Genomic DNA, 24,633 nt, shown 5'->3' on the forward strand with positions numbered 1-24,633 from the left:
TTGTGTTATGCTACAAGGGAAGCGGATAGAGTTTTTGCTGTGTGATAAGTGGCTGGCACCTGGGTGTGAGTATCCAGTTAGCCCTGCAAAGGGGGGAGGGGGGGCTACAAAACTCCCAAGCACAGTTCGACACGCTCACCTGCTGCAGCAGGTTTCCCGGTCAGTTCTTCATTCTTCAATGCTTACATGACTTGTCCGCAGTGTACAGTGGACCTGTTTTACCCCTTGATTCCCACCAAAAAAGCAATCCCAAGCTTAAAAAACTTTCAGAACACTCACTGAAATGGATCTGCACCTATGAAAACTTAGGGTTGATTCAGAACTGCGAAGTGTATTGATTGCACGGTAAAGACATGTCAAGCACGTGTGTATATAAAAATTCCCGTGGCCTCCTCCCCCAGCTCAGTTGCCTGCAATGAATGTTGACTTCCTGCTGTCTCCCACACAAGGCGCATCACCTGTGAGCTCTGCATCACTCATTTCTTATAAACTTGAAAGGTATTTTTGTAGTCCTGGGGTTTAGTAATTTTGTAATCTGTTTGTGGGCGTTAGAGCTTCCGTGTCTGTCTAACGCTGCTGCCTCACAGAGGTTTGTGGAACACTACTCCACGTGTGATCTTGTTAGCTTGCTGCTTTTTTTTTTTTTTTCTTCTTTTTTCTCTCAATAGCAGTTTTATGTTGTAAACACCAAAGCTGTGGCTGGTAGACTTTGTAAGAAAAGAGTTGTGTCAGTGTGTTTTATGTTGACTGCTGGCTTGTTAAATACTGTCTGGATAATTTCAAATGTGTCTGTTAAACTCTGCATAAATTTGCCTTTACGTGCAACTGTGTGTTCCTCGGGGTGTGTGAACTCAAAACATATGCTACCTCCTGTTACTGATGTTGTGCCTGCGTTTGTTATGTGGCATCCAGTAACACAGGGGGTTTTATCTTCCAGCCTGGCAGGCTGGTACATGGCCTAGTCCCACATGCGTAGCAGCTCTGCCTTGGTCATCTCTCCTCTTTGGTAGAGACACACATTTATTATCTTTACACCAATTAATGCAAGGACAAGCCTCAAGGAGGGTAAAGCAGCCTGTAGCTTTCTTGCGGAATAAGGACTTGAGGCAAAGCAGGGAGAGGAGGTTGAGGATTTGCCTTTATCTGGAACCTGGAATTTTGTCTCGTGATTATTTTCCTCCATGTTTTTCTGCCCAGCTATGAAGAGGTCTGGGCATTGTAAGATGGGTTCATTGCCCATATGACTCTCAGTAAAGAAGTGATTAGTACCAACAGATGCATCTTTCATGATTGCTCCCCTAGGACATGACTCCACATCTCAAAATTGCTGAGGGATTATGGAGCAGTTGCCCACTACTGGGAGTTTTTGCTGCTTGTTGTGCTCATCTGAACCGGAGGCAGGGGTCCACGTGGAACAGGTCCGTGTGTATTTCATTCCTGGTTTCCTGAGAAAGCCTGTCTTGCACAGACTTTCACCTTGTCCTTACCAAAATATTCCACAGAGCAGAATAATGTGTGAAAAGGAGAGTATGCTTCAATTCTCTGGGAACTGTGGGGAATAGCTTCATGTCTGGGCCCATGGAAATCTGCTGCTGGGCACATGCTTGATGCTTTGGGACCTGTGTTGTGTGACAGCATATATTTCTCTTCCTCTTATGTTCTCTGAGAAGTCCAAAGCGATACTGTGCTCTGCAGTTTGAGAGCTTGTTTATCTGCAGGCTGAAGGAAGCAGCTGCGATGGCCCCATGCAGAGGGTAGTCCCAGCCCATGCTGTATGTCAGCCAGTCCACGCACTGCTTGTCCAGCTGCTGGGCTCTCCCTTTGGGTTGTGGCTGGTCACTCCTCACATCTTAGCGAGATCTGAGGTTCCCATCAAGTGTGCTTGCTTCTTTTGGGAAAAGAGCTTCCACTGCTCCCTTCCTGTGGGATAGGAAGAGCGATTCTTTAGGGCAGCTGGGCCCTGCTCATCTCAGAAAATAACAGAATAATGTTTTGAGCAAACTGCATCTTGTTTTCCCGTGCTCAGCTATGCCAACAGCACTGCCAATGAGACACTGCCCCTGCAAGTCCTGCCTGTGCAGTACCCTTGCCTGGGGACAGTATGATGGCAGGGCTCGGAGGCACGCAACCTTGGCTGTCCTGCCTGGGCACATGTGTACCAGTGGGCAGCTTTTAGGTCAAGCTTGTGTACAAGCAGGCCCAGAGGAAGACTGCTGCCAGAAATGAATGAGGAGGTGTTTGAGGCTCTGTAGTTTCCTCCGATGTTCTGTGCTACCTCCAGTTCAGGGGCTGCATGAAGTTCACAGAACGATATACTTGGCCCTCATGAGGGCCAGATCTTTGAGCTTGGGTGTTCACCTTGCTAGGACTTTTTTGGCCACCCAAGCACATCAGCTGGCCAGCCCGTCTTGAGGTATATCTCTCTTGGATGGAGCATGGGTACATACCAGCTATATATAGACAGAGCGCTTTGTGTGTTCTGGTTGTCTGTTCTGCTTCTTAGCCCCGGGGTGCCAAGTGCCACGTGCATCCTGTCCTGCGAAACTTCTGACCTTCTGGGAGCTGGAAGGCAGCAGCGTACCTGCCTTGCACTTGAAACAAGTATTTGAGGGTTGTGGGAGATGTGGCTGCTGGGGCAGGAAGTATTGTTATCGGAAGATGTAGTTGGGGGAATGTGGAAGTATTCTAGCAAGGAGATGTTTTGGGCTAGTAGGAGGAGTGAGGGTGTCTTATAGAAAGTGGGTGGCTACAGCCTGGTGTTGATAAGCAGGGGTCTTTGATAGCCTGTGTATCTGCCCGAGTTTTGTTCTGTGGGTTTGCGTCCCACTAAAACACAAACTTCTCTCTCACCGTTGCTTGCCCTAGCTTTGAGAGATATGCAAGTTGTGCAGTAAACTAATTTCTGTCAAGTGTGCGTTGATTAACTTGAACCTCAGGCTACCAGACCTACAGCCCAGAACCCTACCACAATATGAGATTTTTAACAATAATCTGTCTGTCCACCAGTGTGAAAGTCTGAGGTGACACTGGGGCTTTTTAAAAAAAAGCTGCAACAGGGAATCCCTTTTTCTTAAAGGCTGTTGCAGTGAAGGACAAAGAGTCTATCTCAAACAACACCAGCAGCGTAAACCCCGACAAAAAGGAGTGATGCTGTATCTGACTATTCACAAATGGCAAAATGACCCAGAAAAACCAGTATTGTAATTACTTCTGCTGATGAGGTCAAGATAGTGCAAACAAGGCTACAGCCTGGAGAACTCTTCCAATTGCCCAGCACAGAAGGGAAGATGGAAGTGGGGTGGTGCCGGAGTATTAATCCATGCAGAGCTCGCTTCATGTAAAAACTCTCACACTGGATCAGATCTGAGGTCCAACTAGTTGAGCATTCTGAATTTAGCAACGGGAAGGGGAGAGGTTTGGTAAATGAAGTTCCAGAGACTGTGCAAGCCTGGAGTTATTCTTCCTTTGGCATATCCGCTCCAGGTTCTGTTGGAAAAATCCCTCTACGTCAGGAGATGATCAGCGAGTTTGGAAAGGCAAGGGACTGAGCAACCTGAACTTCACATTGTAGTGCTAATAGCCTGGATAGGTACTTCATGCATCTGATGGGATGTGGCATTGGGTAGAAATCCTCAGTGGAAGGAAGCAGTTCAGCCGTTGTTGTGACTCCTGTCTCTGCTGGTCAGTAGAGTTGTGGTAGATTCCTGCTTTTGTTGCCCTTGGAAAGGCCGAGGCAGCAGATGTTCTAGAAACTTGCTGGTTTAATTGTTAATGAGCAGAAGACAAGGCAAGCTTGGTTTGCTTTATTCAAACTTGTAAACCTTGCCTCCTCCCCTTTTTACTTCCCTCCCTCTTAAGGCACATGGGTGGTTTTGTGGTCGCTGTATCCGGTCTCCGTGTGATACAGCGTGTGCACTGAGGAAGCGGGACAGATAAAACAGCTCGTATTTCTGGGAATCCTTACCCTGCAGCTGATGGGGAAGTGGTGTGCTCCCAGGCACTGGCAGATAAGATGCCGGGCTCCTTGTCATTCTGAAGCGTAGGGCTGGCTCACGAGAAGCTGACAGCCGGACTTCATGATTTGGGAGACCCAGATCTTCCGCAGCATGTTGCTCAGTCTCTTTCTAAGTTTGCACGCCGTCTGACAGCTGCAAAGCCATTTTTTAAGTAGTGAATGAGCAAATTTTGTACTGGTGTCACAGGCCAAGGACAAGTGACACTTAGAATTGCTTGGGGCATGTGCAGGGCTGAATTTAGAACCAGGAAATGCAGGAGGCTGAAGCCTGGGTTTCCACAGCAGCTACTAGTCACGGCTGTGGGAGCACCCTCCAGGCTGTGCTGCTGGCGCATTTCTCTGCTGACCTGGGGGAAGAACTCTGGTAAGTGAGAAGGAATTTAGGTGAGCTGGTTTCTCTGCTGAGGTGTTTGAAGAGAATTAGTTACAGCCACTTCTCTGTTGCGGGGAGCTAATGCTAGCAGTCCCAAGCTTTTCCTGCATGTGGGGACACACCACGCGCTGCTGCCCGTCACCTGTGGAGGAAACTGGAGTTCTGTACTGCTGTAGTATTTTGCTTGTGGGCAAATGGATGGAGTGTGAGGGTTTAACTGACTTTGGTGTTACATGTCTTTAAGGAAGAAGATGTACAATGGGCTTGTGGTGAATGCCTTTTGTTTTAGCTATTCATGTGTGCGTTTATTCTGTGTTTGAAAACAGGAGTTTGTACCTGATAGCGTTCAGATTCTTTTTCTCTTCTTTGCATTCTTTGGGTGTACTGAGAATAAATTGTAGAGCCCTACCAAGTGAAAGGATGCAGATGGAATTAACAAACTTATTTTGATTTTCTGAGCCTTAGGTTTCATTTTTCCTTGGGGAGGGGGATATACAGTGGAGTATTATTTATCTGTGTGTATAAAAACGCGTGCATACTCAGAACTGACAACATCTCTTTTTCCCTCTTGCAGACTGGAACTGAGCGCTGGAAAAACAAAGTGGAGCTTGGAGCATGTGGCCTGAGGATTGCCTTACAAAGCAAGGGGTAGGGACTTACTGGTTTTGTTGGCTGCTTGGTCATAAATGAGCTATCGGGACAAATGCTTTTGTTCTCAAGTGAAGATTATTAATATTTTTGTGTGTCAAATGTAGATGTTAATCCCAGTCTAGAAGAGATTCAGAAAGGGTTGCATTGAGATAGAAGCAAATGCTATAGCAAGGACGCCTCTGTGGCTTAAAGGCTCTGAACTGGAAATCTGACTAAGCTGCATATATTCCTGACCTATGAGGATACACTACCCTTCCTTTCTTTGGGTTCTTTTGCACATTAACTTCCCACAGAGCCCAGCACAGATCTGCGGAGATATCATGTAGTGAACAGCAACAGACTTTTTCCCGTTTTCTTGCAGGTGGTAGCTAAGAAGTGAGCAGGATGCCACCAGGCATTTACTGCCCTACGGAATTCTGGGCCAAGGGGGAAAATCAAAACATCCAGGTGGACTTTCTGCTGCCCACAGGCATATACTTAAACCTTTCTGTGTCCTGCAATGCCAGCTTGGGCACCATCAAGCAGGTAACAGCCTTGTTCCACAGTCTTATCTGCAGTCTCTAGGGATGAGGACTCTGTTCTGGAGAACACCTGGGGAAATGTGTTGGATCTTAACTCGGTGCAAGTTGGGTTTCTTCTGCATTGCTCTGAGGCAGTTCCTGGTAACTCGCTGTGAGAGCCCCTCCTTTGTGACAGCCTCTGCAGGCCACTAAACCCATGTCTAGCCACTAAGACTGCCACAGGGTGCCAGGTGGTGCCATTCTCTGGGTACTTGCTCAACCTCGGGATGAGAATAAGAGTAACTTCAGGAGTGAGGGCAGATTTGAATCGGCCACACAGGGCTTGTGCGTTGTATGTTTAGTTACTGCTCATCTGAGCCAGCCAGTCCCCATGCTGGATTTTTTCATTATGAAAGCTCTTGTGTATGCATGTGCAAGCAGTAGTCACCCCCAAACAGTCAAATACGAATGCTGGACTGACTCAAAGCAATCAGGATACCATCCCAGCCTTCCCTTGCCTCACAGAAATTGAATACTGAAAATTTGAAATGGTAACTAAAGGATTTTTCTTAGTGCTTCATTTGGGAAATAAAATGCTGTAGTGAAGCCCTGTGTAAACAAAGTGTAGCTGCTTCCTTATTTCCCTGGCCAGAAGAAGGGTTAGGGGAGAGTGAAGGAAAACAGCAGAAAAGGTTTTCTCTGCAGTAGCAACCTGGCCTAGATGAGTCACAGATCACAAGGGACAGAAGCACAGTGCCAGATTATTCCAAGGTTTCTCATGCTGCAATTTTCAGATGAAAAAAACCACACAAACCCAACCAAAAAAAACTGTAAGTAGAGCTGATTGTTTCTAGCTGTGAGGTTACAGCTCTGTGTTTTACAGCCAGTGGGCACACTGGGTCAGACTGGAGGCCCAGGGTTTTGTCTGCTGTAGCAGGCGCTTAGGGTGAGAGGGAAGAAATGGGTTGCGAACAGTCGTGTGCAAGTGCCATGCACTTGGGAGCAAAGGATCTTTGGGAACTGGGTAGTGTTGAGAAGACTTGGGAGAAGTTCTTGGCTCTTGTCACAAATTTCGTGTTACCGGGGGCAGGTTTCTTAACCAAATTTTGCTTCTTGTGGGAGTAATACCTCTGTTTCACAAGGCTGGCAGTCAGCCAGTACTTAGGTGAGGTGTTCAGGTGGGGGCTACGTAAATACCCAGGCTGAGGGATTTACTTTGCCCGAAACAAATGTCAAGCATGAAAAAAGGAAGTCAGTTAATGGCACGTAGGAATGAATCTACCCAGCAGTTCAGCAGGAGCTGGAGCCACCAGACCTGGCTGAAAAGCTGCCTGCGACTGCAGGCGCGGGAATGCCGTGAGCAGGTTTGGCTGAGCGTTGCCTTTGCTACGTGGCGTGCCTCGGGAGAGCGGGGCTGTGGGGCGGCAGGAAGAGAACGTGAGGTTCTGGCAGCGCAGCTGTCCTCTCACCCTGCTGTTGGTCTGGCCCAGGTGGTGTGGAAACATGCTCAATATGAGCCACTGTACCACATGCTCAGTGACCCCGAAGCATACGTCTTCACGTGCATCAACCAGACAGCGGAACAGCAAGAGCTGGAGGATGAGCAGCGGCGGCTTTGTGACATCCAGCCCTTCTTACCGGTACTGCGGCTCGTGGCTCGAGAAGGAGACAGGGTCAAGAAGGTTATTAACTCCCAGATCAGCCTGCTCATTGGAAAAGGTTAGTTTCCCCGTTGCTGGTCTGGCCAGGAGTGTGGCAGGGATGTCGGCTGTAGGTGAAGCACAGGCTGTCCCAGGCAGCCTTGCTACGTATGGAATGGTGATGGAGCCCTGCCTGTGCCAGTGACAGAGTTAGAAAGCTTGGTCTCTGGTGGACCTGGTAAGGGAGAGCAGCGTGTGTGCAGACCATCTTTCCTGCTGGCAGGGGCTGTAGTAATTGAGTTGGTGCAATTGTACATAGTAACAATAAACAATTGCTAGTAGCTTGGCTGACTCTTCTCCTTTTGGCCAAATATTAAGCATGTGTTTGGGAAGAGTGTTTCACAGACACTTGGTTATCAAAGGCTCATTTGCCCCATTGGGTGCGGGCGCTTATTTAGCCTTTCTCTCTTACTCTGCACTTAGGTTTGCATGAATTCGACTCTGTGCAGGATCCGGAGGTGAATGATTTCCGCACCAAAATGTGCCAGTTCTGTGAGGAGAGAGCAGCAAAGCGGCAGCAGCTCAGCTGGGCAGCTTGGATGGAGTACAACTTTCCCTTGCAGCTGGAGCCCATGGCCAAGGGCCTTGGGACTGGCTCTCTACATATCTCCACCAAGAACATTTTTGTCAACGTCAAGTTTCAGTCTGGCGGGGTAAAGCACAAACCTTTCTGTGACAATGTTTAACTGGTTTGTGCTTTCCCTTTGGGGACCTTTGGGCATTTGGAGACAGAATAATGTATGCGTGGACAGTGTTGCCATGTGTTCAGTGTTCCATCTTCATTCTCCAGATTCCTTTGCCTGTGGAGATGGTTGGGAGGGAGACTCTGAGCCTCCAACCAAGGGAGCTGTTCCCCTTCCTGAACATGCGTTGGGTCAATGGTTAGCTGGTAGCTGAGGTTGCTGCATGTACATGTGGTGGAAAGCTTTTTGGTTTGGGGTAGGAGAGGACCACGGAATCCAATATGTGCCTGTCGTTTTGAAGCCCAAGAGTCTGCTCAGCTCATGCTCAGCATTACGCTGCTTGCAGGCATTGGTCTGTGTTGCCTATGGGCCCTTGTTCTTGCCTGCTACCCTTGGTTAATGTTATTTTTGCATGTTGTGCCGGGGCATGAAGGCAGGAGCCACCCCTATGGGACAAGGGCCTTCCAGAGCAGGGTGTTTGAGCATGGTGTCCCTAGCCACACTCTGCCTGGCTGGTGGAATGGCAGTGGGAAGATTTTTAGTGACTAGCAACCACATGAACTGGTGATTCTGCTTAAACTGGCCTTGAAGTTCCTGATTCCCAGCCTTGCGCTTGCGCTCCTGCCTAATTTGGCAAACACCCCTACTTATTTGCTAGTGTGTGTATGTCGGGGTGGGTAATTCTGCCTTCCTAGCCTTCTCTTTACCGTCAGCAACAGGAATGTTGTTGCCTATCTGCTGAGCTAATGCTGCTCCTTGTGCTGATTTCAGCCCTTTGCTGGTATTTGACAGTGTGTGCTGTGTTGTTGGGATTGCAGGAGAGCTTCACTTTCCAGATCTCCCCAAAGGAGTTCCCCATCACATTAATGAGCTATGCTATCAAGAAGCAGGCTACTGTCTTCCGCCATGAGACAGTGGAGAAGCCAGAGGACTATACCCTGCAGGTGAATGGGAAATGTGAATATCTCTATGGGAACTACCCCCTGTACCAGTTCCAGGTGAGCCTTGTGTCTTGCTTTATCAATGAGTCTGTTCCCATACGGCCTGCTCTTGCTGGGAGGGTGGATTGAGACATGTTATCCTCCATCCAGGAGGCAGTGCTGTTTACAGGAACGCAACACATCAGTGGCAAGACCTGGATGCTACTTAGGGCAAGGGATACTTCTGGAAACCTAACAGATCCTTGTGTTTTGAGGGCTCATGCTCAAAGCCTGTCCCCGGGTTCCAAGTACTGTGTAAATGCATTTATAGACTATGGTTCTGGAAGTGTCGTCTTGATTGCATGGTGGGCTGGGGGTTCTCCTCCTGAAAGTTGGGCAAGTAATCCCGTATCCTGTGTTGGCCTGGCAGGGCAAACTGCTGTTGGGAGCGCTGAATCCTTCTCGGTTTTTTCCCTGAACGCAGCCACTTGAGCCAGTCGATGAAATGCCGGCTGTAAAAGGCACTTCATGTTCTCAGGTCTGGCAGTGACTGGCAGGTTTATAAAGCAAGAGGAGATACATTAAAACTGAATTTGGATTGTTGCTGTGTCCTTTTCTTACTCCTTCCACCTCTTTCTGCTTCAGCCAGTTGTGATCTGCTTGACTGCTCTTGCCAACCTGGTCCGTTTCATCTGTGCTGACTTTATCCTCTCTTTGCAGTACATTCGCAGCTGCCTCCACCGAGGCCTGACACCCCACCTGACGATGGTACACTCCTCCGCTATCATTGCCATGAGAGACGAGCAAACCAATTGTATTGCCAGCCCCCCAAAGACAACTCCCAAGCCTCCCCCGCTTCCTAAGAAAAAGGTAAAAGAGGGGACAGTGACCCAGTGGGGTCACCCTCAACTCATCCATTGATGGAGATGCTGATCTTCTCTGGGAACAGTAGCTGGTTCTCCCTGCCTCCCTCAGGACAGGTTCCTGGCGAGGGTCTGAGAGCTGGGAATTGCCAATCAGCCTTCCAGCTTCCTCCACAACTTCCCTGCTTGTCACAGCCCTAAAGCTCCCACCTGCAATGCAATGCTCTGTTCTGTTGGAGCAATAAGCATGCGATGAGAGATGAAGTCTAGCACTGGCTTGAGGAGTCTTGGTTGCATCTATTTCTGATTGGAACCCTTTTCTCTTTCTAGCCAAACTACAGCTCTCTCTGGTCCTTAGAGCAGTCTTTCTACATTGAGCTGGTGCAAGGCAGCAAGGTCAATGCAGATGAGAGAATGAAGGTAGGTACTGACTCACTTTGGGGTTTTGGTTTTGTGTTTTGGCTTTCCCAGTTGCATCTGTCTTGCTTGTGTGGTGAGAAAGCAGGGGCTGACAACTTGATCTCACGTGATCCTCCATTCTGCTTCATTCAGCCTTTGGCCAGTTTCTAAACTGCAGCACAACAGGAAGGGGAAGGGAACTTGCGAGCCAGCAGCCCAGCGATGTGTTCTTAAAAACACTCCACTGCAAAAATTTCTGAGGAGCAAACAGAGCTGCTGCCCTGTGCTAGTATCTGTTGCTTGACAGCGATGTGGAGGGGCAGGGAAGTCTGCAGAAAGCAGAGGAGGGGAAATTGGGCTCTGGAAGGGAGAGCGATGGGAGAGGTGGTGACTGGTAAAGTTAAGACAGGACGTATTATGCAGCAAAGCCCTGGGATTTGCAAGGGGATTGCCACGAAGGGGGAGCAGGCGAAGGAGGAGGTGGGGAATGGCTGCCCTTTGGGAAAGGGAGGAAGCAGGGCAAGAATATATCACATACACAGGTGTTCTGCAGGGCAAAGTGCTTTATAAAGAAACAGGCAATTAAATAGTTATTTCTTCTGCCCAGCGCCCCATCATTTGCAGGGAGCACCTCCTGTTGAGGACTCCTGTAATTCAGACTAGCCAGCAATGCTGTAACAAGAGGTGAAGTTGGGGATGAGCTTGGCCTATCAGCTGTACAGTGATCGGGCAAGAGGAGTGCAGGTCTGCAGGCAGATTAGCACCCGCAGACAGCTCGGCGTGCTGCACTGCAGGCACAGCTGCTTGCACGTGCCCTTCTCCTGCGGTGCTGATGTGCCTGGCATAAGCACTTGCCCAGCTCTTGGTGTCTGCCCTGCTCTTTCGGCGTGATAGGTTCCTGAGCTTTTGCAGCTTTTTTGCTTTTTGCATGTGTCAGAGAATTGGGGAAGAGACAGAAGTAAGGGCACCCTGCTCAGGGGAACAGATGCCCTGTCCTGTTCCTCTTCTAATCGCGTGTCTTCAGTAAACAAGTCCCTCTGGATTCATGGTATTCTCCTGTTTCTCCTTCCCTCAGCTGGTGGTGCAGGCAGGTCTCTTTCATGGCAATGAGATGCTGTGTAAGACAGTGTCAAGCTCTGAAGTGAATGTATGCTCAGAACCAGTGTGGAAGCAGAGGCTGGATTTTGATATTAACATCTGTGATCTTCCCCGTATGGCACGGCTCTGCTTTGCCCTCTATGCTGTCATCGAGAAGGCAAAGAAGGCACGTTCCACCAAGAAGAAGTCCAAGAAAGCTGTAAGTAAAGCCAGTGTGGGACTGAGTGAGGCTTACCAGCGCTGGAGGGCACAGGACACTGTTCTGAGCTACATGCTCATTGCTTTCAGAAGAAGACTTTATTAATAAGAGCTTACAGATTGATGACCAGTAACTTCTTCAACAGGAACAGGAAACTGATGAGTGGCTGCCTGTAGGAAAGGTTGTTTAAATGTAATTTCTTATCCAGAAAGACCATTAAGAAACATACCCAGCATCTGAATGCACACACAGAGGAATCATGTATATTAATGTCCCTGTTTTGCTGTTCTGCAACTTCCTTGTTTTGTAGTTGAGGTTAAACCATCTTCTGTGTTGCATCTTCTTTCTAGTAAGGTTTTTCATGCAAATCCCCCATGTAGCAAAGTAACAGCTGAGAAGGGGGAAGAAAATGGGGAATGTAAACACTGGTTACAGCGAAGCTTTAGGTGAGGTAAAATGGAAGTGCAGAATCTTCAAGGTTGCTGTTCAGATGCAGCAAACTGGGGGCAGGAATCACTTTGGAAGCTCTTGTATTGAGCTTCTGAATGGGACATGTAGTGATATTTCTCAGTTTCTTCACCTCTACTCCAAAACTTCTAGCCCTTTCATAATTCAGTAACTAAAAGCAGGTCTCAGTGCAGCCTGTAACTGAATTGCTGGTTTCCCGGTGTTGTAACTTAAGCAAGATGCCTCTAGCTCTTTGCATGTGAAGAGTGTTCTTTATGGGCAACAAATGCATTTGTTCCTCTGCAAATGACAGTTTTTGCAGCCACAAAAGCACTGTTACTGTGCTGTAAAGATAGCATGACTAATCCTCTCTTTTAGTAGAGTGGAGAGAAATGAGAGACTGATAAATGTGATCACAGAAGATTTTGGTCTCAGTTCTGCTAACTCCTTTTCACTGCTGGGAAGTTCACTGAGCTTTGTTGTGTTGATATCAATAGGGTTCTCAGGGTTACAGAGCACTGATGTCTGGGGAGCAACAAGCAGCCCATGAGTCCTGCTTGTGTGGACCTGTTTCTGGGTTGGAGACTTCAGACAGGAAACATTTTGAGACCAGGACCAGGATCAACCTTTTTATTGTCTTTTTTGCTTAAGAATAGCAGAACTCCAACTCCTGCTGGAGGCTTTTGTTGAACAGAATATCTGATTCATCCACAGGCTGCATTTTTGTGGTCACACTGGAATAATTTTCAGTTTTGAAGCAGTCAGAAGGAAATCTTCCTATTCTGATTGACAAAACAAAACCACCCTGGTTAGCCGAGATGTTAAGAGGATCTTGTTCATGTGTGTTCTGGTACTGGTGAGAGGTGAATAGATTCTGGTGAGCTCTTAATATAAAATCACAGTATTTGCTGGAGCTGAGCTCTGCAGAAATGGATTTTTCCACATGGTCAGCTGCAGCTCTGAATGAGGTGCTCAGATCTCATTTAAAATGATTGGTAAGAGGAAGTTACAGTCAGAGTGCAGCTGATTTTTGTTTTTGATAAATAATTTTTTTGCTTGCTTTGCTTACAGTACTCAGAGGTTAATTACATGCAAGTTGTTTGTCTATGCAGACTGTCCAGAGCAGATAAGTGGGACTAAATCATTTACAACCACAAAAACTGGCACGTTTGTGGACTGGCTGGGATGAGTCAGAGGGTTAGTGTCGCCCAGAGGGTTGGCTTTCATCTCTAAGTCATGCAGGAGATATTTCTGTCCTTACAGTGCTGAATCGTTGCTTTGCTGGACTTTATCCACCAAAAATCTTGCATTTTGGCAGGTGCTGCGCTGTGATGTCATTTACTCTGTTAGAAAAGGTTATTGCTGGTGGGGGCGGTTGTTTGGCCTTTCTTTATGATCTAGAAGCTGATGTCTCAAATGGGATTTTACTGAAGATACTTAGTCTAATTAAATCAACTCAAAGCTTTGCGAGAGGCCACTTGGAAGCGATTAATTTTGTCGCGTTAGAGGAGAATGCTGACTTTGCTACTTCCACCAAGTCCTTTGGTGTACCTTCGGGGTAAGCCTGATCCGTCCTGTAGAATGTCTCAGTGAACAAGATGTCTTGCTGTGGTTCCCTTCAAATATCATGGGTGGGTGCGTCTCACTAGAATTTTTGCCTTGTGATCTCTTTGCAAGTCGGTCTATGTGCTAGCATGTGCTTAAGCCTTGGTGTTTTCTGAACAGCTGAGTGAAATGCTGGTGTTGCTCAAACTGTCGTATGAAGTAAACTGTTCCATTTGGGGAACCTGACTGCAGGAAATCTTAGGTCATTTGTGGAATATGTCTGTCTGCTCTGGTGGCAGGGAGCTGGGTTAGAGCAGGGAGATGGATTCTCTCTCTTGGCTGTGTCCCAATTGCTTTACTTGCTGGAGTTTCCCATCTCCAGATTAAGACTGGCTTGTCTGACTGGGTTGGATTTGTGGGTTTTATTCGGGGGTGGGCGTGGGGAGAGAGTGGGGGAGTGGGGGAATATGGCACTGGCAACATAAAGTTGGATTTCTATAGGTAGGTTTTATTATTGTACAAAGGAGCCAAACCTTTTCTTCCCATTATCAGATATATCTAGTGTTCTTTGCCTAGTTTTTTCAAGTTGTGCTGTGTTGCCTGCTTCAAAATCAAGGTGGTTGTTCTTCCCCTCAGACTGTGGAGTGTTAAAGTATGTGTGTCACAGCTCCTTCAAATACCCAGTGTAGAGTTGCAAGGGCTTACTGGAGACTTAGGCACTGTTCAGCAGTGCAAAATATTGAGTGATGAAGTTTTAGGCATAGTTGTGTGCAGCACTACACAAAAGACCCCAGGTTTTGGCAAATATCTGAATTTGATGCCATCTTGTACTCTGATTTTAGGAGAACTTAAGAGGTAAGCAGACAGGCATGGCTGCCTAGGGTGGTATATTCTTCACAGCAACTCTTTGGCGAGGGGGTGCCTACATACTCTGGAATGGGAAGTTACATGCCTGTAGCAATTTGCAGACTTGGAAAAGATCAAGATTATATAAATCCTTATTTCTGGCTGTTGTGAGGGCTTGGCTTTGCATGGGGATATCTCACTTTGTTCTTAGCTCTTCTCATCCCTTCATCCAGCTTTTGCAGATGTAGCACCCAAGTGAGCTGCTTCCTTTGCTTTGCAGGACTGCCCGATTGCCTGGGTGAATGTCATGCTCTTTGACTATAAAGACCAGCTGAAAACAGGGGAGTGCTGCTTGCACATGTGGTCCTCCTTTCCAGGTATGTCAGGTGATAGAGCTACTGCACTGTTTTGCATCTTCAGCCTCCACCACAAAGACAGGAGCCCCGCAGCGTTCTGCTTTGTGGTCCAGTAGTTGTAGGAGGGACTGTAACAGGTCAGACTAGCAGACCCAGTACAATTAGCACTCTATATTGCGACAGCATCTAGAGCCCTGCCGAGGTGAAGGCCTTGTTTTACTTGGTACTGCATGGATGGTGTAAGAGGTTGCTGTTGTCCTAAAGATGTCATGTATACTTCGCTTCTGAGAAGTCAAGAAAATGCAGTGAGCTGCCCAGGGCCAGGTGGTGTCCAGGGATGGAGCTGGAAGCAGTCTGTTCTCTGCTTTCTGGACCAAAGCTTCAGAACATTTGGGTTCATGGGTTTATGTGCTTTGCTTTTCAGATGAGAAAGGGGAACTTCTGAACCCCATGGGCACGGTACAGTGCAACCCCAACACAGAAAGCGCAGCAGCCTTGGTCATCTGCTTCCCCAGCGTTGCATCACATCCTGTGTATTACCCGTCGTTTGAGCAGGTAGGAGACACAGATGCTTTTTTGGGGAGGCACAGAAATTCCCTAGCTTTGCTGGTGCCAGGAACATGTCACTGTCTCTTGGGTAGCAGTCGACAGGGACTGGATACAAGAAAACTTGATTAATAGATAATATTAATTGAAAATTTGACTTTTTTACTTAACTAATGGACCTTTGAGTGAATACTTTTCCAAGCTGTGAATTACTGAGGTAAAGCTGCTTTCGTAGGTGAGCATTTGTGTAAAAAATGAGTTTAACTGAGCCGCCGTTAGGTGGCATTAGGCTCTGTAGGAAGGAAGAGGAGTAGAGGGGAAACGGGTGAAAGTAGAAGCTCCTTCCCTTTCAGCAGTGTTGACATGCTGTGTGGTATGGGGATTTTCCATCCGTCCCTGCAACTGGCTGGACTCTTCAAGTAGTAGAAGAAGGAAAGGAGATCTGCTGTGCCAGGGACATAGACGCATGCTGCCCCACGATGCATGCTCTGGCTCAGAAGCTTCAATGGATTGTGCCAGTGGGCAGCATGGCTTGGGTGGTGCTGTCTGCTTGGCAAGCGCATGGCAGTGCTAAGAATCTGGAAGGGCTCATGTTCACAGGCTATGGGGTGTGCGGATGTGCCCTTTTTGGGGAAAGGGCTCGTCCCTTCATTCTTATTACTACCAGGGACGAGGCTCTGTGGGCAGTTAGGTTACACCTCTGAGCAGGGTGGTCCTGCCGAGGATGTGACCTACCCTTGGGCTGTGACAGGTGTGATTCCCTTCCCCAGAGGTGGCAAGTGACTGAGCTGTAATGGCCTGAAGTAGTGGTGAACTAGAAGTACAGAGGGAATGAGGAGCCTTTCTCAGTCTCTTTGTTTGCATCCTAGCTGCTGGAGTTGGGGAGGAATGGAGAACAACCCCGTGCTGCACCAGAAGATCCTGAGGAGGTGAGTCTTCTGGCAACGGTTTTTCAGCTACATGCAGGCTATGTGCAAGCCTGATTTCACAGGCCAAGTTACATGTTTCCGTGTTACCCCTAGCCAGCTTTTTTCCCCCAAAACTGGGTCATGCCCTAGTCCTGCAAGGTTTCTCTGGGCTGAGCAAGTTCTCTGGGTTGAGACTGAGCCCTGGGTATGCTCTTTCCTGTGATTCCCATGAGCAGAAGCTGCAACTGAAGGAGATACTGGAACGGAGGAGCCACACTGAACTATATGAGCATGAGAAAGACTTGGTGTGGAAGATGAGATATGATATCCGTGACCAGTACCCACAGGCTTTGGCAAAGCTGCTTATCATCACCAAGTGGAACAAGCATGAAGATGTTGCCCAGGTGAGAGTGCTGGGGTTGCCAGCCAGGGCTCCCTTTTTGATCCATCTCCTGGTATCTATCTATGTTCCCGTGTTATGTTTGGGAGGCAGCTTAGCAAGGGATGTTTCACAGTGGCCCTGTGAAGGTAGGTTTGACATCACTGAGGCTGAGGAATATTTTCTGTTCTCAACTGGTCACTGTGCACGTACGCTGCGTGGTACCCAGCTGAGTTGAGGTTAGGTTCTTCTGGGCTCTGTTCAGCTCTGTGCACTGTCCCAGACTCATTACTGACCAACAGAGTCTTGCTTATTCCCTCTTGAAACTGGAGGCAAGAAAAAAAATCTGTTTAATTCCACGGCAGAAATAGGATCTAGATTGTATAGTCTTAACTGATAGAGACCAGCACAAGCTACCTGAGGGGGTCAGTGAATCTCTTCCACCAAGCGGCAGACATCCATTAGGGCTGGTGTTGGTGCTGCTCATTCCTCCTTACTTCAGGAGCTTTGACAGGACCTTCTAAATGGCCCTTTCTAGTCTACATTATTATGCTGCAGAAAAGTGCTTTTTCCAAATTGCTCATTACGCTAATTGTGGTACAGCAAATACAACCCTGCCGTGGACTTAGGTGGCTCCACCTGTCAGCCTTGCTAGAAAATTTGAACTGATGTTTTTTGACCTGGTGTCTGCAAACTTGCTCTGAGGCATCTATAAATAGTGATACAGCCCTCAAAGAGCTGCTTTTCCATCAGTAGAATTTTAGATTTATACCCATTGTCATAAAAAACTTGTTCCTTTTTTTGCTTTTTTTCCTTTCCCCCCCTTACAGATGATTTCTCTGCTTCAAACCTGGCCAGAGTTGCCTGTCCTGAATGCCTTGGAGCTGCTGGATTTTAGCTTTCCTGACCGTTACGTTGGCTCCTTTGCTATCAACTCATTGAAGAAGCTGACGTAAGTGCTATCCACAAGGGATATGCAGAGCCCCTTTCTATTTACGTTTAGTGCTGCTGAGGGGACTGCAAGCAATCTGACAGTCTTGTCTTTACAGTTTTTGCAAGTACATTTGTTGCAGTAAAGATAAATTTGTCTTGTCTTTTTCCATTCTGTCCACAGAGATCATGATGTGTTCCAATACCTGCTACAGCTTGTCCAGGTGCTTAAGTATGAATCCTACTTAGACTGTGAATTAACCAAGTTCCTGCTGGACAGGGCGCTATCCAACCGCAAGATCGGCCACTTCCTCTTCTGGCACCTGAGGTAAAGAGCAAATGTTTTGGGCTTTTTAGTGATCAAGTGAAACCAGCAGTTACTGGTTTCCTCATTGCTCTGTGGAGTGAGGTAGCAAGCATGTCTGTATGTATACATGCCAGGGTATTTATTTAAAGGCTGTCCCATCGGCTAGTGTCTTTCATCAGAGCATCGGTGGGATATCCTTGTCACCACCAAAAGCCAGGAGCTGTAGCTTTTTATGTTGGGAGGCTGAATAAGGATTATTCCAGAAGGACACAAAATCTTTGTTTGCTTGTTACTTTTTAATTTTGTTGTGGTGATGGTGTTTGGATTGGGTTTTGTTTTCAGAATTTTATATATATTTTATATATATATTATATATATATATATATATATACACACACACATGCCTGTGAGTTGAAATTTACTTTGGACACCTGTGGCCACCTGCCAGTTCTGGGCTATAGGCTCCAAACTGTCCTTGCTCCTGAAGTAATGTTTTCAAAGGAGTGGTTAGCAATTTAGTCATCCAGAAGGATGTCTCATCACTTCAAGCAATGGTTTTGCTACATCATCTTCTGGGGTGGGTGCATTTTTTTTTTTCTTCCCCCTCCCCAGTACATAGAAAGACTAATATATATAAAGCTTATATACGTATGTAAAGATACTTATATATATATAACTAATATGAAGTTAATATATAGTATATATATTTAATATATTTATTATTCATGCATATCTATAAAACTTATCTATGTATATATATAAAGCCAATATTCTGCACTCTCCTCTTCCCCCCCCCCCCCCCCCCCCCCCGGCCTTGTGCTGGCATGAATGGGAGAATTAGTCAGTCACTGCAGTGAGTCACAATTGCTTTAACCTCCCTTCTTCTCTTAGGTCAGAAATGCATGTTCCTGCAGTTGCCTTGAGGTTTGGCCTGATCCTGGAAGCATACTGCAGAGGCAGCACCCACCATATGAAAGTTTTGATGAAACAGGTAAGAATTGCTTTCAGCGATAAGGTTGACTTCCCTCTTCCTTGGAGCTAGTTCTCAGCTTTTCCAACTTAACATTATCAATAATACAAAAAAAAGCCCTATAACTGCTATGTTGGTTTTGGCATATCCTATTAAGAGCCGAGACTTCCTCATCACATGTGACTTTGCTCATCTCTTACTCACCCACACATGTCCCACGCGACTATGTGTCTGGAATGGTTTGAAGTGTTCAAAGACCGCTGCTGTTATTAGATGAGTTGAATGAGTTACCATTTAGTAGGGGCTGGTCACAGCTGGTTGTCTGATCCAGAGCAGTGCACTCTTGCCTTCAGTTGCTGTGTGGAGGTAATCCTGCTCTTCACCCAGTCTCAAAAACTAATCTGTTATCCATCAAGGATCACTGTACCTGATTCACAAGTGAGGGACTCGCCTATAGGTGAAGTCATATCTAGGATGTGCCCACAAACCAGTGCTGCTTCTGTTTTCAAGACCGAGTGGCATTTTTGCACAACTCTCCAAAAGCTTCGAAGGGCAAGGGCTATAGGTCTCAGCTCTCCCAGCCAGTGCACCTCACTTCTTCCTTTGGTGCTTGATAATGTGCATTATTCCTGGTGCAGTCGTTACCTTGCAGTGCATTTGTGCCCAGCAGAAGATCCATGACTGATTATGGATCTCCCTCAAGCAGATACTACTAAATTTGCTTGGTTGCAATATGTGAAATTGCCACAGGTTGAATGGAACATAAGAGATACAACCAAGGTTTACATTTCACAGTAGATGTTAATAGTTTTTAAACCTCCAGGAATTTCCCTTGTCAACCATTTTCCATCCCTCTCTTTGTTCAGGGAGAAGCACTCAACAAGATGAAAGCTCTGAATGACTTTGTTAAAGCAAGTTCTCAGAAGGCCACCAAGCCTCAAACCAAGGAGATGATGCATGTGTGCATGAAGCAGGAAACCTACCTTGAAGCACTTTCCCACCTCCAGTCCCCCCTGAACCCAAACATTATCCTCGCTGAAGTTTGGTAAGGACGATAGCTGCCTCTCCTAACTTGTGCTGCAGACTTTGTTCGGCAGTAGAGTCAGGCTTCTGGTTACCCCAAGGTCCTCTTTTCTCCTGGAAGTCACCAGTGTGTTAGGATTTGTAGATGCTGTTGAATTTGCAGCTTAGATGGCCGCTTTTTTAATAAATGGAAACTCTGATGGTAATGTTTTTGTTTCCTCTAGCGTGGATCAGTGCACCTTTATGGACTCCAAAATGAAACCTTTATGGATTGTGTTTAATAATGAAGAGACAGGTGGAGGTGGTGTGGGTATTATTTTTAAAAATGGAGATGGTAAGTCTTTAAAGGAAATGTTTTCACAGGCATGATAGTCTCAAATATTTATTATGGTGAGTGGGCCTAAATATGGACCATGAAGATGTTATGTGAGGGCCATCAACATGGGGTTTTTTTGACAGTAATCTGGAGATGTAATAAACTCTTCTCTAGGTTGCACTTGCATTCCTCTTCATTAGAGATTTTAGCACAGTAGTAGCTGCGTACCCTTGCACAGTAAAAAGAAACCTGATGTGAGGTCTGAAGGAGCTACAGCAGTCCAAGCTTTGTAGGGTTGGAGGGGCTCCTGCTCACTGGTGTATCACCTTGACTGCTATGGGAAGAGCTTTGGCAAAGTGAAGTAGCACATACCTCCGTTAGTATTATCGTGTGTGAGTTACGGGGTCTGGTATGGTGGCTTTACACTGTTACTGCACTAGTAGACATTGTTCTGTGCTGATGTTCTTTACCAGCTAGACCTAGCAAGTGACAAACTTGGCAAAGGTCCCTCTAGCAGCCTGCTTCCTTCAGGGGCAGAACAAGTGGCACCTGCAAGAGCACAAGAGGAGGAGAGCATGGGAGGTACTTACGACCCTCTTTTCCTTTGTAATACTGCACAGATCTTCGTCAGGATATGCTGACTCTGCAGATGATCCAGTTGATGGACATCCTGTGGAAGCAGGAGGGCCTGGACCTGAGGTGAGTCACATGCGCTCACAGTTGTCCTACTGCAATGATGTATCATGTGTGGTGAGGCCGTTTTGTCTGCAAGCTTATTTTGTCCCTGACAGGTCTGTGTAGTATTCCGTGAGCAGCTAGTCAGGTTTTGTGGTACTGAGTAGAAATGCAGAGTAGGTACGGAGCAGACGTGGCAGACAAGGGAAAGCTTAAAAGTCAACACAACCCAATTCTGGGCAAGATTTCAGAGGAAGGGTTTCTTTCATCTCTGCAGGATGACCCCTTATGGCTGCCTCTCCACAGGAGACAAGACTGGGCTGATAGAAGTGGTCATGCATTCAGACACCATTGCCAACATCCAGCTGAACAAGAGCAACATGGTGGCCACTGCAGCCTTCAACAAGGATGCACTGCTGAACTGGCTAAAATCCAAGAACCCGGGGTAAGTGGGCTTACCTTTTACTCAGCGCCGTTTTACTGCTTCTTTTCATCTAGAGAAGTTTCTTCCTGCTTTCCTCAGCTTTTTCCTTCAATTATGCATATATTTCCGTGCTGTCGTATGATATCGATGGCTGCTTCCCTGCCTGGCCCCATGTGGATCTGTATGGGTCCTGAGCAGAAGTGGAGGCTTCTGGGTTACTGTGTGCAAGCTTTTTTGATCTTCCATAGCCTAAGATAGCACTGTCCCCAGGCTGGATCCAAGCCTTGATCTTGCCCTTGGCCCTGTTACTTTCTCCAGAAATAGTCAGTCAGCATGGGGGCAGCTGGAAGGAGGTGCAGGAGGGGTAATGCCAAAATGGGGAGGTGAAAAAACCGAGTGGCTGTGTTGCTTGGGGGTTTACTAGATACAGAAGCACACAGCCACAACACATCACGCTGCCCTGAAGTAACAGGGCGCCAACAGGAATCATTCTGGGAGCACACTCCATCTTTTGGATCTGTGAAGATCTGGGAATGAGTTTATCTAGTAGAGACCAAACCATTTTTGTTGAGGTAGTGGACATACCCTTATCCAGACCCCTCCAGTTACAAGAGAGTTGTTTTTTCAGCTAGTTTTTGTAAAGCACAGGTGGGAGTACTGCCTCTGGAGAGCACTATGGGAAATTCAAATGCGATTCCCTTACCTTCTGCAGGTTTGCATGGGGGAAGCTATAAAAACAACTGCCCCAGTGGTGAAATACTACTGTTCAAAGTAAAATTCTCTTTCGATCTTTTTCTTACCCTCTTTAGCGATGCATTAGAACAAGCTATAGAGGAGTTCACTCTTTCCTGTGCTGGGTACTGCGTGGCAACATATGTGCTGGGGATAGGTGACCGGCACAGTGACAACATCATGATCCGGGAAACTGGACAGGTACGGAGATCTGCTGCTGTGGTTGAAGTACTGGAAGAGGGGCATAAATGCTGCTTAGCAGTGGACAGACGCATCCCAGTCCAATCCTGCTGCTGAGGAGTGTGTCTCACCTTCCAGCTGAAAGGCAGACTGGACAAATATTCTCAATAGCTTCTATCATTAAGAGTGTAAACACAGTTCTGTAATTTGGATTACAATTCGGTAAGCATCACTGGCATCAGCTGCTGCTGTTAATACCTACTTTGAAATTACAGTGGAGCAATTCAGACCTAAAATTGTCTGCAGATGCAAACTCAAGCACTGTACTTACCAATCTGAGGACTTGGCTTCAGCAGTCACAAATTGCTTCTAGTTGCTAGGTAAGATCCTCAGTTACTTACCCAAGCTGATAGATTTATAGTCTTCCTCCTAGAAAAAATGTTTTGATTTTAAAAAAAATGAAGGCAAGTGATCAGCATGGTTTTAATTTCATGTTGATACCTGTACTGATTCCTCTACTCCTCTGCTCTGCAAGAGTAGCTTGGAAGGAAGATAAAGGGCAAAACCAGGAAAAAGAAAATCCCTTTTTGACAGGATGTGTACTAAACTACATCAATAATGGTAAAGGGGGAAGTCTAAGCTATCTTTCTTTCTTACTTGTGAATTCTACAAAGCCTAAAACAGCCCTGTGCTAGATGGTGCAAGGTAAGTCTCCCACAGGTCCAGTGAAGTCAGCTAGTTAGTATTTAACAGTAAGAAATTGGCTGCTGATGTTCTGAGACTCATCTTGCTCAGGTAGGTGCAGCTGCCTGCCTGCATTCTTTCTACGTAGCATCCTGCTCCTCTACATCTTATTCCCGTAAATCGAGCGGTCGTGGTGAAAGAAACCCACTAGTGCCTTCATTTTGGGGTGGCAGCAAGGACAGGGGCGCTGTGTCATTTGCTAACAAGACACTAACGCTGTCTAGCAGCAGCCCCCCCCTAGGGCTGCCTCTCCTCCACATTTAGCAGAGGCCACTCGGTTACTTGTCCCCTTGAGGGAGCCGATGCCCTGCGGTCCGCAGCCCTGGGGTTTGGATGTCGGGGGTTTACAGCAACTCTGCAAAAATTGCCACAGTGTGCAAAATCGCCAGGGTGTGCAAAATTGCCATAGTGCGCAAGGTTCTGCACAGGATCCTCCTTCCCACCACTGCACTAGGGGTGCGATGACTTCACTGTGCTTGGTATTTAAAAAAAAAAAAAAAAAAAAAGGGAGGGGAAAAAGCCTTACCTGAGCAAGTAATATTTTGTGGCAACTTCAAGACAGGACATCTTTCCACACACTGTCTTGGACTCAGGCTGTGTGGGTAGGGTGCCCATTTTAGTTCCCTTTCTGCTTCTACTAGTGCCGTTCTACAGCTTTAGAAAAGCCAAAGCCAGAGATTTCTTCAGATATACCAAGTATTGGATAGACAAGTACCTTTTCTGTTCTGTCCATCACCTAATGAAACTAAAGAGTATCTTGGGAAGTAAACACTGCCTCTTATCCCAAAGGAGTGCTGTAGGAGAGGTCATTTTTCTCCCTCCCAAACTCCTATGGTCATTATCTTTTGAATACAGTAACTGTGAAGAGAACACAACATCTGTCAGCTATAAAAGATAACTATTCTGAAAAAAAAAATAATTCTTTCTTCTTTCCAGCTGTTCCATATTGATTTTGGTCACTTTTTGGGGAACTTCAAGACTAAATTTGGTATTAACAGAGAACGAGTTCCTTTCATCTTAACCTATGACTTTGTGCACGTCATCCAGCAAGGAAAAACTAACAACAATGAGAAGTTTGAAAGGTAGGTGTTAGTAGTTAAATTTGACTTAAGCTTTTTAAGCTCCAAGTTTTCAGAATTTATTTCTGAATCCAGTGATAAGTAGCCTATAGCTGTCTACACACACAAAAATAAATAAGTATCTACCTGTTAGAAAAGGTGAAAGAGCTTGGTAGCTATCAGTGCAGACAGCAGGGTTCAGACTAATACGTAGTTTTGCTTTATGAAATGGTATAGCTTGCAGTCTTCATGCCTTTGCCTCATCTGCCTTTCTGAACAGATTCAGGGGTTATTGTGAAAAGGCCTATATGATTCTGAGGCGCCACGGTCTCCTCTTCCTGCACTTGTTTGCACTGATGAAAGCTGCTGGCCTGCCGGAGCTCAGCTGCTCTAAAGACATTCAGTATTTAAAGGTAAGAGAAGCAGAGCCCAGACAGAGTTATAAACCAAATACCTGCTCTTGTAGCTTGGTAGGAGGAGGAGTTCAGCGGGGAAGGGGCTATTATCAGAAGCAAGCGAGTAACGTCTGGCGTTCGTGGTGAAGGACATAAGAAATGCCGGGTACGGGTGCTCAGGAAGTAACTTCAGCACAAAAGACAGTAGGTCCCTTGTAGAACCAGCTTGTGGGAAAGGAGACAGAGCTCTGTGGTTGTGATTCATTCCCTGTTCCCAGCTGGCCTCCTAAAGTACAACCGCCTAGCCCTGGCCAGCTGGAAGTGCAGCCTTCTACAAGTGCACTAAAAATCCTTCTGTTTCCCTATGCCCAACATAAAGCGTAGGATGCATGTATTTATTCAGCAGAATGAAAAAAAACTCATGCAGGTACAGTAACAGTTCAAAACGGTT

General features: G+C 46.7%; 1 protein-coding gene across 7 annotated transcripts in view; it reads left to right on the forward strand.

Annotated features, from left to right (window-relative positions):
• The window catches only part of PIK3CD (phosphatidylinositol-4,5-bisphosphate 3-kinase catalytic subunit delta), a 48,211-nt gene that overhangs the window by 18,333 nt on the left and 5,245 nt on the right, over positions 1-24,633 (forward strand). For 3 of the 7 annotated variants that reach the window (XM_040588787.1, XM_040588788.1, XM_040588785.1), the window contains exons 2-23: positions 4,963-5,036; positions 5,401-5,564; positions 7,030-7,258; positions 7,663-7,892; positions 8,741-8,920; positions 9,563-9,712; positions 10,036-10,125; positions 11,180-11,401; positions 14,520-14,616; positions 15,020-15,150; positions 16,011-16,070; positions 16,286-16,453; positions 17,259-17,380; positions 17,543-17,686; positions 18,557-18,656; positions 19,502-19,680; positions 19,883-19,992; positions 20,595-20,673; positions 20,927-21,094; positions 21,883-22,006; positions 23,666-23,811; positions 24,068-24,200. In XM_040588787.1, the coding sequence (XP_040444721.1) occupies positions 5,424-5,564; positions 7,030-7,258; positions 7,663-7,892; positions 8,741-8,920; positions 9,563-9,712; positions 10,036-10,125; positions 11,180-11,401; positions 14,520-14,616; positions 15,020-15,150; positions 16,011-16,070; positions 16,286-16,453; positions 17,259-17,380; positions 17,543-17,686; positions 18,557-18,656; positions 19,502-19,680; positions 19,883-19,992; positions 20,595-20,673; positions 20,927-21,094; positions 21,883-22,006; positions 23,666-23,811; positions 24,068-24,200 (3,003 nt within the window). In that variant the 5' untranslated portion in view covers positions 4,963-5,036; positions 5,401-5,423. Of the gene's footprint in view, positions 1-1,302; positions 1,419-3,526; positions 3,682-3,953; positions 4,380-4,962; positions 5,037-5,400; positions 5,565-7,029; positions 7,259-7,662; positions 7,893-8,740; positions 8,921-9,562; positions 9,713-10,035; positions 10,126-11,179; positions 11,402-14,519; positions 14,617-15,019; positions 15,151-16,010; positions 16,071-16,285; positions 16,454-17,258; positions 17,381-17,542; positions 17,687-18,556; positions 18,657-19,501; positions 19,681-19,882; positions 19,993-20,594; positions 20,674-20,926; positions 21,095-21,882; positions 22,007-23,665; positions 23,812-24,067; positions 24,201-24,633 lie in introns of those variants that run through there. The other 4 variants (XM_040588783.1, XM_040588786.1, XM_040588782.1 and 1 more) reach the window with 4 other exon arrangements.

Source organism: Falco naumanni, chromosome 3 (genome assembly GCF_017639655.2).
Source record: "Falco naumanni isolate bFalNau1 chromosome 3, bFalNau1.pat, whole genome shotgun sequence".
In the NCBI taxonomy this organism is placed as follows: Eukaryota; Metazoa; Chordata; class Aves; order Falconiformes; family Falconidae; genus Falco; species Falco naumanni.